Source organism: Mesocricetus auratus, unplaced genomic scaffold (assembly GCF_017639785.1).
Source record: "Mesocricetus auratus isolate SY011 unplaced genomic scaffold, BCM_Maur_2.0 Super-Scaffold_100025, whole genome shotgun sequence".
In the NCBI taxonomy this organism is placed as follows: Eukaryota; Metazoa; Chordata; class Mammalia; order Rodentia; family Cricetidae; genus Mesocricetus; species Mesocricetus auratus.
Window position 1 is genome coordinate 7,123,389 of NW_024429206.1, and position 13,414 is coordinate 7,136,802.

General features: G+C 51.0%; 1 protein-coding gene and 1 long non-coding RNA gene across 3 annotated transcripts in view; one reads left to right on the forward strand and one right to left on the reverse strand.

Annotated features, from left to right (window-relative positions):
• The window catches only part of Gcn1 (GCN1 activator of EIF2AK4), a 58,446-nt gene extending 53,809 nt beyond the window's left edge, over nt 1-4,637 (forward strand). For both annotated transcript variants that reach the window (XM_005078981.4, XM_040731676.1), the window contains exons 54-58: nt 831-927; nt 1,224-1,372; nt 1,760-1,867; nt 3,410-3,628; nt 4,041-4,637. In XM_005078981.4, coding sequence (XP_005079038.2) covers nt 831-927; nt 1,224-1,372; nt 1,760-1,867; nt 3,410-3,628; nt 4,041-4,166 — 699 coding nt within the window. In that variant the 3' untranslated portion in view covers nt 4,167-4,637. The remainder of the gene's footprint in view (nt 1-830; nt 928-1,223; nt 1,373-1,759; nt 1,868-3,409; nt 3,629-4,040) is intronic.
• Nucleotides 4,638-11,060: 6,423 nt separating this feature from the next.
• LOC110342597 lies at nt 11,061-13,406 on the reverse strand. The gene is made up of 2 exons (XR_002384718.2): nt 12,993-13,406; nt 11,061-12,313 (listed from the first exon to the last, which is right to left on the reverse strand). It is a non-coding gene; the product is annotated as an uncharacterized LOC110342597 (long non-coding RNA).
• Between the last annotated feature and the right edge of the window lie 8 nt (nt 13,407-13,414).

Below are 13,414 nucleotides of genomic sequence, written 5' to 3' on the forward strand. Positions count from 1 at the left end.
TTGAAAAAACAAAAAACAACCCCCCCCCAAAAAAAAACCAAACTGAGACATACTAATAAAACAGCATTTACTTTCAATCTCCTCTTTTGATTTTTGGAGTTAACTGGCCATGGAGCAGGCAAGGAGCCTTTGTGTGACTGGCTTTGGTAGCGACAGAAAACACGGCTCTAGGGTGCTGTGGATGTGCTTAGTGGAAGAGCACTCGCCTACCATGTGCGAAGCCACGAGCGTGTCTCCAGCGCTGCCCCTCTCCCACCACAAAAAGTGTGTGTGGCATGATGCCACACATCTCCACCTTCTTTGTGTTGACTTCAGCTTGACTCTAGAGCAAGCCCCCACTGTGAGGCGCTGCCACAGCAGAGGGAGCATTGAGTCATCTGGACCTGGGCTTGTAGCGGGGAAGAGTCCAGAGCCATTGCTGTAGCTGTCTTTGTAGGCGGCTCTCCTGTCTGTGCCGGGGTTCTTTCCATCTGTGCCCTTGTGTCCTATACCCTGTGGGTGGCACCTGAGAGGCTACACGCGGAGCATTCAGACTCCTGAGAAGCAAGGTGCTGTGCAATGCCGAGCTCTTGCTGCTGTGACGAGGGTTGCCGTCTGCACACACGCTGGCGGCTCTCTGTAATCAAGTGGAGTGCAGTGTGCAGCCTTTAACTCCCACCGAGATGCAGTTGTAGTGAATTGGTGGTCCCAATCAGGTGTTGGGAGTGCGAATGCCTAGAGTGAGGATGCCTTCGGAGTTCCTGAGCTGGGGCGTCCTTCTCCTGCCCTCATTCTTGGGGAGCTGAGAGTACTGGCCACACTCCCTATCACTCCCCTCTCGTCTCTGTCAGGACAATACTCGGATCTCCTCAGCTGGGTGCCTTGGGGAGCTGTGTGCCTTTTTGACTGAAGAGGAGCTCAGCACTGTCCTTCAGCAGTACTTGCTGGGTAGGTCACTGCACAGGCCCAGGGAAGAAGCCTTGACACTTATCTCCTCCCACTTGAAGGATCTGGAGCCCCTGAACTACCTTGTCCTTAGGTGTCTTGCTCTAAAGTAGCCTGGAGTCCCTGGTGCTCATAAACTTGGTCACAAGCCAGGAGCAACTGCCAGAGCTGCCGTGGAAGCAGGGATTTCTGGGTCCCCGAGACTGCGCCTGGTCTCAGTGGGGGGATAAGGCCTTGGATCTCAGGATGGGAGTGTGCTGTGAAGTACGGGTTCATGCCACTTGTGTCCTTCTGCTCAGCTGACGTATCTGGCATTGACTGGATGGTTCGGCACGGCCGGAGCCTGGCTCTCTCTGTGGCTGTGAACGTGGCTCCCAGCAGACTCTGTGCAGGCAAACACAGCAACGAGGTTCAGGACATGATCCTCAGCAATGCCACAGCAGACAGGGTAAGGCCCAGTCCTCCCCTCCCCTCCCCAACCCTCTGTTGCCACCCTTGCTAGCCCTGTGCAGAGACAGAGGGGCGTGTCCAGCTGGGTGTGCAGAGCCTGGGTTCTACCGTGGCTGGTTAACTTGGATGCTGAGTCCTTCCGTCTCCAGTTTAGTCATCTAAACCAGACTCTGGGTTAGAGGAGGTCGCTAGTCCCTCTTGGTTCTGCCCTGGCATGTGGCAGATGGTTAGGTGAGAGCTGTGGAGGAGCTGTTGATGAGGGGTAATCCAGGATATGATGGGGTGAGGGGCCTGCCCTTCTCCGGGGGCAGAATTGTACCTGTTCTACTGCTTCAAGGCAGGAGTGGGTAGCTCCACCCTCTGTAGCTTTTGCTGTTCTCCACAGATCCCCATTGCTGTGAGTGGGATTCGGGGCATGGGCTTCCTCATGAAGTATCACATCGAGACAGGAGATGGACAGTTGCCTCCCAGACTCTCCAGCTTACTCATTAAGGTGAGTGGCTACAGTTCATGAGGAGCTCCAGGACCAGAGCATACTGGAGTGAGTTCTCCGTGATGGTCTCCAGGAGCTCCTGTGGGCCCCTGGAATAGATGTCAGAGTATTTTTCTGTACGTTTTTCTCATGCTGTGTATTCAGTATTTGGTCAGATTCTTAGACCCATGCCTCCAAGTCAAGGTAGGAACCACTTTTTCTCCGGGTGTGGTGGCGCACGCCTTTAATCCCAGCACTTGGGAGGCAGGGGCAGGCGGATCTCTGAGTTCAAGGCCACCCTGGTCTACAGAGCTAGTGCCAGGACAGCCAGGGCTGCACAGAGAAACCCTGTCTCAAAACAAAACAAAATTAGAAAGCCTTTGCTTTTTGTAGCAGCGGGAAAGGTGCGTGTCGTCTGGGGCCAGGGGCACTTGCCCGAGTTGGCTTTCTCCTCCCACGTGGGTCCAGAGGTTCCGGTCGTGTCGTCAGGGTGGCAGCAGTTGCCCTTACCAGATGAGCATCTCCCCAGTCCCCAAGATGGTTTTACTCTGCAGCCTCAGCTGGCCCAGCCGACAGATTCAAGGAGGCCTGCCTTTGCCTCCCATGTGTTGAGATGAAAGGCATGAGCCTCCGTGCCTGGAGATTGAACTGAATTCCTTGCCTGTCTTCCTCCCTTAGCTGGCGTGACACTTAGCAATGTGACTGTTGTGGAGGTCCCAGGCTTTAATAAAGATAACTAGGGAGCCTGATGTGGTGATACATTACACACCTGTAATCCCAGCACTTGGGAGTCTGAGGCAGGAGGATTGTGAGTGTGTGCTATTCTGGGCTACAAGTGAGTAAGAGAAGGGAGTAGGTGAGTGCACCAGGTGATCTGACCTGACAGCACGGCTCTCCCTGCCTCACAGCTCCCTTCTCAAACATTAGTGTGCACAGAGGTCAGAGTCAAATCAACGTTTTAGTAGGCTGGGGACATCCTGGAAACTCTGTGACCAGCCCCTGGCAATTACAGTGCTGTTGAGCTTGGACCTCACTGAGTAATGAGTTTTCAAAAGGGAGCCAGCCTGCTGTGGAGACGCCCACTTCTGAGATTAGAAAGGGTCTGGTTAGCTGGGAAGCCTGGACCAGATCAGCCTACATTTGATTGTTCACTCAGTGGTCCTTTACTGACGGCCTGCTGGAGTGCAGATGAACTAGGCAGGCAAGCTCCATGGAGCCTATTAGAGAAAGGCCTGGATTAGATAGAATTGAAGGGTGAGGATCCCAGGGCAAGCACATCTCAGACGGTGCGAGCAGTAACAACCAAGACCTGGGCAGAAAGGAGTGTGGCCTTTGTGAGGGAGTGAAAACCGCGTATGGGTCAGGAATTGTGAGCCAAGGGGCTAGCAGCACTATATGAGACAGTGAAGAAAGACACCTGTCACCTGCCAAGGGAAGGAACCCTGTCACACTTACTTCTGAGGCGGGAACAGTGGGTCTGGTGTTGGTGCTGGAGGGAGAATGTCGACCCTGGAAGTCTGGGCTTTTGTGATGAGCAGACTGGATATGTCCCTGTTCTCACAGTGTCTGCAGAACCCATCTAGTGACATCAGGCTGGTGGCTGAGAAGATGATCTGGTGGGCAAATAAGGACTCCCAGCCTCCCCTGGAGCCCCAGGCCATCAAGCCCATCCTGAAGGCTCTTCTTGACAACACCAAGGACAAGAACACCGTTGTGAGGGCCTACAGTGACCAGGCCATCGTGAACCTGCTCAAGATGAGGCAGGGCGAGGAGCTGTTTCAGGTGGGAGCTGGCCTGGAGTGCCAGCTGAGTAAACCGTGGGCATTTGTCCTGCTGTCCTTTGTACAGTAGTAGCAAAGCCATGTTCTCTCTGCCACAGTGTGTGCTAGTTGTCACGGAGGGTAGGGACTCAGGTGCCTGGAACACCCCGCCTTTGTTTCTCAGATTTATTTCAGCAGCAAATTAAACTCTTTGGTGGAACCCAAGTGCACCCCTGGGCAGGGCTGCCCGATCTGAGCCCCAAGCTGTGCCCTTAGCCCCTCCCACAGCAGCCACTCTTGCACAGAACACTGTAGCCTGTGTAGCCCAGTTTAGGAAAGACCTATGTTGCTATATTCTATCCCTGTGTCTCCGAGTCTCAGGATGGTGTCCATCCTGAAGCTGTGTTCTGACTGTCTCCTCGTCTTTCCCACAGTCACTCTCCAATATCCTGGATGTGGCCAGCTTGGAGGCACTGAATGAATGCAACCGAAGGTCCCTGAAGAAGCTGGCCAGCCAGGCGGACTCCGTGGAGCAGGTGGATGACACCATCCTGACGTGACCAGCCAGGTTCTCTGCAGAAACTCCGCTCCGCATCTTTGTTCACTGTTTTCATTTTTGAAAATACGTTTATTCCAAGAGGGAGCTCAGGAGATGGTGTTCTTCCCCGAAAGTATTTTAGTATACCAACCAACCAGAGCCAAAGCCTTAAATCACACCCACACACAACTGAGAATTGCCTCCTCCATCTCTTGCCCTTATCTTTGGAGAAGACAAACAAAAGCACGCACATAAACCTCACAGTGGCAGCTAGGGGGCACCAGCCCAGATCCCTCTTCTGGGCTTGAGCTCCCATGTCTGAGTGGGGCACAGAGCTGCAGAGCTCTGCCTGATGCTCGCCTGGGCTTCTGTGTAGCCTGGCTGGCTGACTTGTCTGGAGAAGGTGATGCTGGTCCACCCCCTTGACCCCAGGTCTGGGGTGCCTGCATTTGAGGGAGGAGTGTTTAATAAAGGCTTTGATTGCATCTTGAAAGGAGCAGGTGGTTTGTTGTCATTGTTTAGACAAGGTCTCTCTGACTGTGTAGACCAGCCTGGCTTTGAATTCAGAGATCCACCAGCCTCTGCCTCCCAGTGCTGGGATTAAAGGTGTGCACCACCACCCTAGGCAAGAAGCAGATTTTTTTTTTATAATCTCTAAACACCCAGTAGACATGAAGCTTTCTGCATCAAGAATCAGGGCTGTTTTATGTTCTTGTTGGAAGTGTGAGCCTCGCATTTCATAGCCCAGCTCTGCCCTGCTATCAGAGCTTCATCACCAGCTTCTCTGCCCCGCTCAGTGCACAGCCAGGCCTGACATCTTCGTCAGTATGGGGAAGCCAGGGGCTGAATGACTGATTCCCAGCTTTGTCCTCATGGGACAGCCAACTGGTGGCCAGGCTGTAGGGACAGTGATTCTTCCATCTGTGGAGCAGTGTCTGGCCAAGGGATGTGCAACAAGGAACCAGAGCTGCAGCTCAGTATCTGCCTCATTTATAAGTGACTTCTAATTCCTAGAAGGCTTGTGGCATGCCCCCTAGTGATACAAGTGTCTCTGGTTCCAATGTGACATAAACCTTGATCAAAATCACTGGCCAGTGCTGGATTTGGTGGCAGTAGTGACATAGTTCTATAATCCTAGCACTTAAGAGGCAGGAGAACAGGGAGGGTGTCAATCTCAATTACATAGCTACAGCCAGCTTGGTTACATCAGACCCTGTCTTAGAAAAAAACTAAAGTAAAAAGAACAGTTTCTGGCCACTTAGTGGTAGTACACACCTTTAATCTCAGCACTTGGGAAGCAGGGGTGGGCAGATCTCTATGAGTTTGAGGCCAGCCTGGTCTACGGAGTGAGTTCTAGGACAGCCAGGACTACACAGAGAAGCCCTGTCTTGGGGTAGGGGGCAGTGTCACTAACTATAGCAGAGGTAGGAAGTGGGCTTTTGACTGATAGCACTGTAAGACAAAGTGACCTCTCAGATGTGTCTGGTGGAATCCTTTTATTCCCAAGTGTCATATGTCACAGTAGACCCAGTGTCATCTGACTGGGAGTAACTGTAGAATCCTAAGGCTGGAAGGGACCTTGAGAGGTCAGCTGAGTCGGTCTCCATAGCCAAGCAGCCAATGGTTTCAGCTTTTTGGTAGCCATGGCAACTGGGATTCAGATGGTCTAGTGTCCTCCCAGCTGCTTAGGGCATCTGTCAAGCAAGCTGTCTGTATGTGTGCTCACCTCTCCAGGCAGTGTGGTAAGGTGTGCAGCCCTGAAGCTTCTCCCAGGTTGTCCACAGTGCTCTCCACCAGCTTGGGTTACGTCCATCCCAGCAGGGAGGGGAAGTCGATGTGCAGAGAGTGCGGGACACCCAGTAAGCAGAATCCGAAGGAGAAATAGCTTCCAGTTCCAGAAACTGGAGGAGGATGAGCACTGTGTTCAGAATAGATGGCTGGAGGTTGTCACAGACATGACTCAAAGTTCTTGGAGCACGCTGCATCACACACCTCTTGTCTGCTGGGCGGGTGAAGGCTCTCAGGAAATCCGATGGTAAAGACTCACAGCACAACAGTAGGCAGGCCAAAAGGACCTGTCTGGAGGCACTGCAGCCCTGGAAACAGCCCAGACAAGCCTTGGAGGAAGTGGAGCTGGGCTCCTCAGGAGCAGAAAACTGTCCTGGCGGCTGGCAACTGCTGAGCATACCCAGTTCCTCATTTGTAGAATGAGGAATTTAGAATGTTCTCAGCTCCCCCTTAGGTATCATTCAGCATTTCACTGAAGCAGCCTGTGAGCTAGGGACTCTCGTTTTTTAGAATTACATTTGTGTGTGTGTTGCCTGAATATATGCCTGCACACTACACACATTTCTGGAGCCCACAGAGGGTAAGATGACGTAGGGTCCTCTGGAACTGGACTTAAGGATGGTTGTGAGCCACTGTGTGAGTGCTGAGAACCAAGCCAGGGCCCTCTGGAGGAACAGCCAGTGTGGGTAACCTTTAACTGCTGAACCGTCTCTTCAGCCCCAGAGGAGGAAATTGGGGTACACTGACCACACACCCTTCGTTATATGGCTAAGAAATGGCAGTGTCATCCTCTCACCTTGCAGTGGATTGGGCTTCAGCATTTTTGCTCTTCAGAGCAATGCTTCCAGAACTTTCCTGCCCTGGCACTCACAGGAAAAAAAGGCAGTGGAGGCCCCTGGATGAAACCATGAGCCAGCTTTGGATGACTGGCCCAGGGCTCTGCCAACCCCAGGTTTTTTGGACTCTGCAGCAGCAAGCAGAGCAATTTCTCACCTCATTTGCAGCGGTTACTGCCTGGGGAAGTCTTTGGAGAGAGAGGGTCCCCAAATCAATGACAAAGTGGTATAGCCTTGATCACAAAGGTAGCTGTCTAAACCGAGTGTCCACAACCCTTGAACTTGGAGCCTCTGGAAAACTGGTCAAGATCTGTGGAATGGGATCTCGTGGCATGGCTGAGACCTTGCAAGTAAGTCTTTTCTACAGGGCTCACCAGGAGACACAGGCTCAGCAGAGATTGAGATTTTGGCTTTGGAGAGGTTTTCCTGATGGATTTTGAAACAAGGTAGGCATTTGGAGATGCTTATGATTTGGGGTTTGTGTGTGTGTGTGTGTTTCTTTGGGGGGCTGTTCTGAGATAGGGTTTCTCTGTATAGCCCTGGCTGTCCTGGAATTCCCTCTGTAGACCAGGCTGACCTCGAAACCAGATGTCTGCCTGCCTCTACCTCCCAAGAGCTAGGATTAAGGGGTGCACCAGCACGCCCAGCCAGGGATGCTCTAAGTGTAGTTATATGAGGCTGTTCAAGTCTTTCTAAGCAGAGCAGTAAGTTGTAAAATAATAGCATATATTCCCAAACTTGGGGGCCCTGGGGCAGGAGAAATGCTATAAATTCAAGCTCATCTGAACTATGGGGTCAAACTCCATCTTAAAAAAAAATAAGGGGCTGGAGAGATTGCTCAGTGGTTAAGAACACTAACTGGTCTTTCAGAGGTCCTGAGTTCAATTCCCAGCAACCACATGATAGCTCACAACCATCTGTAATGAGATCTGGTGCCCTCTTCTGGCCTGCAGGGACACATGCAGACAGAACACTGTATACATAATAGATAAATCTTAAAAAAAAAAGAACAATAAGAAAAAAGGAATTTTACTTTTGTTGTAAAGTATGTATATATGTCTATATGCATATATGTGTGTGGTGTGTGTGTACATAGAAGCTACACACAGTGTCTTCCTAAATTGCTCTCCATCTTGTTTGTTTTTTGAGACAGGGTCCTGTCATTGAAGCTGGAGTTCTTTGATTCAGCCTGAGAGCTCCTATCTCCACTTCTCCAGAGCTGGGATTATAGCCACAAGCTGTCACATTGAGGGAACCTTATGCTTGGGTTGCAGGCACTTCACTGTCAATTCTTTCTCAGATCCCCAGGCTTTAGCTTTCTGTAGTGCTGGGAAGTATAATGTGGGCCAGGACCATCTGCCCCCAACCCTGGGACCAGTCTAAAAGGACTGTCACGTGTTCTAACTTTTAAAACTGTGACTATATGTGATGCCGCAGGAGATGCTCTTCAGCTCCGGGTGTCTGAGATACAGGACTCTGCAGTCATCTTTGAGCCCTTCCTGCCCTGCTTGACATAGGCTGCATGGCCACCAGGCTTGCAATCTGCATTGAATGATAATGGTGCACTCTGCCCAAAGCTAGGCACGCAGGAGGTTCTCATGTGGACAGTGTGGTTGTTTGAATAAAAATAGCTCCGTAGGCTCATAGATTTGAATGCTTGGTCACCAGGGAGTGGAACTACTTGAAAAGGATTAGGAGGTGTGGCCTCGTGGAGGAAGTGTCTGGGGTTAGGATTTAAGGTTTAAGGGCCCAAGCCAGGCCCAGTGTCTCTCTTCTGCTGGCTGTGGATATGGATATAGGAACTCTGCTACTCTGGCAGCACCATGTCTGCCTGTGTGTCACCATCCTTCCCACCATGACAATGGACTAAACTTCTGAAACAGTAAGCAAGTCCCAAATAAATATTTTTTACAGTTTCTGTGGTCATGGTGTCTCTTCACAGCAACAGAACACTAAGACAGCCAGTCGTCATGCAAGGCAGGGCACAAGGCGGGCAGAACACCTTTTTCAATGCGCCTTCCATTCCTTGATGCCACAGTCTGCAAAGCTGTTAACTTAAGGTGTATTTGGAAGACATGCTTGTGATGGTGATGCCTGCCTTTGCCAGTATAGGGCAGGGAAGGATTAGTCACTCCCCACATTAGCACCGTGCTCCCTATTTTGGAAGAGTAGAGCTGAGGTGCCCATGGCAAGGAGGTCTGTAAGGTCATGTGGCCGGCTGGCAGAATTGGGGGAAGAAACCTGTATTTTTTGATTCTCTCATCACCAAGTCTCAGCGCTATTCAATAAAAATGACTTGGAAAATGGCTTTAACAAAATGAGCACCTGGGTTTGCATGTGGCTCTGGAGCGAGGGTCTCCGCTTTGCACAAGAGGCAGAACTGTGTGCTTCCCTGGGTGGTTCTGAGCTGCCTTCCTGGATTCTGCTAGGGGGGCTCCCCTGCCTTTGGAGGCTGGGGGGAGGGACTACCATGTTAAAGCCTAGGAAGAGCTGGTTCAAGGAGTATTGTCAGTAGCGTTTCTGGATGAGATCTAATTGAGTATGCCAGAGTGAGTCCCCAAACCCTGTTTAGTGTGGCTTCTAAGATGGTGACAGAAGAGCCAATGCCTACAAGTCTCTCAGAACAGCACCTTATTCCCCGAGACAGCAGCGCATAATCCTTCGTACCACTTGAGAGTCCCACCGCAAAGAGAGGTGGGCGGCTGGGGCATGGCAGTGTCTGATGTGTCCTTGGCCTCAGGACCCATTTACACTTCAAAAATATCGGATTCCATAGGATATTTGTGTATCTTACCCGTGGACACTTACATTCTGGAAATCACAACAGAAGTATTCATTAGAGAATAGTCAGCCAGGCAGTGGTGGCTCATGCCATTAATCCCAGCACTAGGGAGGTAAGGCAGGTGGATCTATGTGAGTTTGAGACCAGCCTGGTCTACAGAGCAAGTCCTAGGACAGCCAGGGCTAAACAGAGGAACCCTGTCTTGACAAAGATAATAATAACAATAATAATAATATTAGAAGAAACTAGCACAGCGTGGTGACGTAGCCCAGCTGGTAGAGTGCTTGCCTAGAGTGCACACACAGCCTGGCGTGGCTTTTACGTTCACGTCCACTGTCTTGCATGACCACAGCCTACGGCCCTTGATTTTACCTGGATATCACAGCCCCACCCAGGCCTCTCCTGTGCTGACCCAAACCCAGCACAGCTCACTTCGAGGTCCCACCCTTCTTCCCCATCCTCCTCCTGGACCACTCAGCAACTCTTAGTCCTGAAATGCACACCATGTCGTCCTCTGCCTCCCTGCTTATCACCTGCTTTTGTTTACTGCCAAACTTGAAGAACAGAGGCCTACCACCCTGAGCTTCCTTGGCTCCTGCCCCTTATCTGCTGTACTTTTCTTCTGACCCTCGGTCCATATTCCAGAACAGTCTGAAAGTAGATTTCCGAATTTTGCTTACTGCTAAGTCTCTGGCTGCTAGACCAGTGCCAGGCATAAAGTAGGCCCCAATAATTGTTTGTGTTAACATTGTTTTCTTAATATTACTTTTTAAAAACGATGCATTAGTGATTTGCACGTATGTCTGCATGTCTATAGTAGTTAAGAGGTAACAGTTGTCCCTGGACTGGAGTTACAGACATTGTTAGCTATTATGTGGGTGCTGGGGACCAAGCCTGGTCCTCTGCAAGAGCAAGTGCCTGTAAATTACTGAGCCATCTCTCCAGCCCCCGTTAGTTGTTGAATTACTGACTTGCTTCCCCCACCTTGAAGATGTGGGTGGTGTTTTGCTTCTGGGTGCATTTAATAAGCACACCCGTATTTATTGAATTAATGAATGAATCAAATGATTGAATTTGCTGCATGAATCCAGTTGCCAGGTGAAGTGATGTTTTAAAAGAAGCTTTGTCTGGCTGTCACTTTTTCTTGTTTTTTTTTTGGTACCTGCCCCTCCCCCTTCACACTTCCAGCCCTGCAGCTAGCTCTATCTGGCAGCCGCTGCTAAGAGTCTGCCATGTAGCTATGTAGCTCTGCTGGGGAACTCCTGTTGACTCTTGCAGCTTCTCAGGTAGAAGAGGAGCTGAAAGGCTCTTTAGTCACACACAGCTCAGGACATGGGACAGATTCCCAGAGAATATGCTGGGAGACTCAGTTTTGGGGTTCCAGAAGCATATTCTGGCCTCAGGGAATTCCCCCATGGCTCTCCCAGGCTGTCTAAATTCAGTAGCTGGTATTTAAAGCCCAGCTCTGTTCTGGTGTCACCATGACATCTTTATGCTGGAATCCTTCCCATCACTTTTTTTTGTTCATTTATTAATTTATTTTTTTACATTCCGTCCATCACTCCTGCTAACAGGCAGTTTGTCTCCTCTGAAGTCTAGGTGGAGACCTGACAACTGTTCCAATTCATTCACTTGTAATTCCTCATGAGTGTATCTGCTGAGCTCTGCTGAGTCTGTAAATTCTTGGAGGGAAAATTTTCAGTATTATCCTCTACAACATGGGGTATAGTAAATAGTAAGAAGCCATTAAATAGTTACAGGATAAGTAACTATTAAATGGTTACAGTTAAGATGTACTGGGTGCTGGATGACACCTGGGACAAACCTGGGTCTCTCTTCTCCCTGTGGTCAATTCTGCTTTACTTTCCCGGAGTATCTGTCAGCGTGTCACCAGGTTGCTGCCTTGGAAATTGTGGAAGTCTACATAGGAAACGGCTCAATGATAACTGACTAGCATCCCTCACTGTTGTCACAGGCACAGGCCAGACAGTCCTACTCTGTGAGGAAACAGGCTCTGAGACAAGGCTACACTGCTTATCCAAAAGCTTTTCAGGGGTGGATTTCAAAGTTGGCATCAAAACTTCGGCCTTCCTGACCTGGGAGCAGGTGTGCAGATGGGATCGACTGCTTCACAGGTCAGGGAGACCGGGGCGCTTCTCCCAAGTCTACCCTAAGATGTTTTTGCTGTTGTTTTGTTTTTCAAGACAGGATATCTCTGTGTAGCCCTGGCTGTCCTGGAACTCACAGAGATCTCTCTGCCTCTGCCTTCTGAGTGCTGGGATTAAAGGTGTGTGCCACCACTGCCTCTTCCTTTCCATCTGTTTTTTCTTATTATTTTTTGAGGTTTTTATTTTATGTGTATGAAAGTCTGAATGTGTGTCTAAACATGTGTCTGTAGTGCCTGCCAAGGCTGGAAGAGGACAGACAGATCCTGAGACTGGCGTTCCAGACGGTTGTGAGACACCATGTGGGTGCTGAGGATTTAACCAGGGTCCTCTGGAAGAACAGTCAGTGCTCCTAACTGCTGCCCCATCTCTCCAGTCCTTCCCTCTGTTTCTTAAACCTGCTGGTCAAAGGGATGGCATTAACTTGCCCAGACCCAGGAGTTCCATCAAGAATGCATGCCACAGCATCTCTCTTCAGCAGGTACCTTCTGACTCCAGGCTCACGCGCATCTGACATCACCACGCTTGCTTCTGGAAAAGCAGTTCGAGGCTTGCACCAGACACTCCATTTGCTGTTCAAGGACCTGGCCTGTAATACCTTGAATAACAAAAAATGACAAACTGCATGAATCTACAGATCTGCAGCAGAGTGGCTAAGGAATAGTACAGCCATCAGACGAAATACCACTCTGTGAGGCAGTTAAAGGACTGACAGAAGGATTTTTGCATGCGCAAGGCACATACATATGTGTACTTGAATACACGTATAAATTTGTGTATGCATTTAACTATTATTTCACGCTGCACAACAAACTTCAAGGTGTTACTACGAGGAGTGGCTCAGAAGGAAAAACTAATTTGGACTTAGAATTCGGTAGGCATCTGTAATTTTTTTTAAAACACCAGGGCTGCTTTTTATGGGTAAAGAGTAGGAAAGAACACAGCAGTATCCCAACAGGAGCTTGACTGGAAAGGGCTGGAAGTGTATGAATTCAGCAAGAAGGGGCTGGTGGGGCTCAGCTCGTGGAGCGCTTGCGTAGCATGTGCGAAGCCCTGGGCTCGAGTCTCGGCACCACATAAAACTGGACTAGGGAGGCACACGCAGGGTATCCTCGGTTACTCTGGGGCCACCCTGGGTTACTGGGGAAAGCCAGAGAAACAGGGATGGAGCAATCCCTATGAGTCTGCAGTAAGGATGCCGGTGGCAGCGCACCGGGAAGGGCAGGTGGGCATCCACCCAAACTGGAAAAACCTGAGTCTGGTTCTGAATTGCGTACAGCTGAGTTCCGGCGCCCCGGGCTCCTTCAGCCACTGGAAACTGAGGCCGGAGGAGTGGCCGCGCGGGCGACCAGGGTGCGCCCTACGGATCCGAATCAGGAGCCGCTACCCGGTTCCGCCCGAAACGTCGGGCTCCCGGAGCTTGGAGGTGACTTCCGCCCGGCGCTGACCTCCAGGGCGCAGCTCCGCAGCCTGCCGTCGCCTCCCTTCCGTCGGGCCAGCGGAACCGCTCGGATCTCTTCAGGGCCACGGCGGCCCCGCTCGCCCGGGACTCTGTCGGGGAGCGTGCGCAGTGCGCGTGCGTGAAGAGGGCGCGGCCGGCCAGGGCTGCGACTGCGCAGAGGCGGGGCCAGGCGCCGCGCCTGCGCAGTGGCGGGGCGGGGCGGGAAGGAGGGAGGCGGCGGCACCGGCGGCGGCTGCT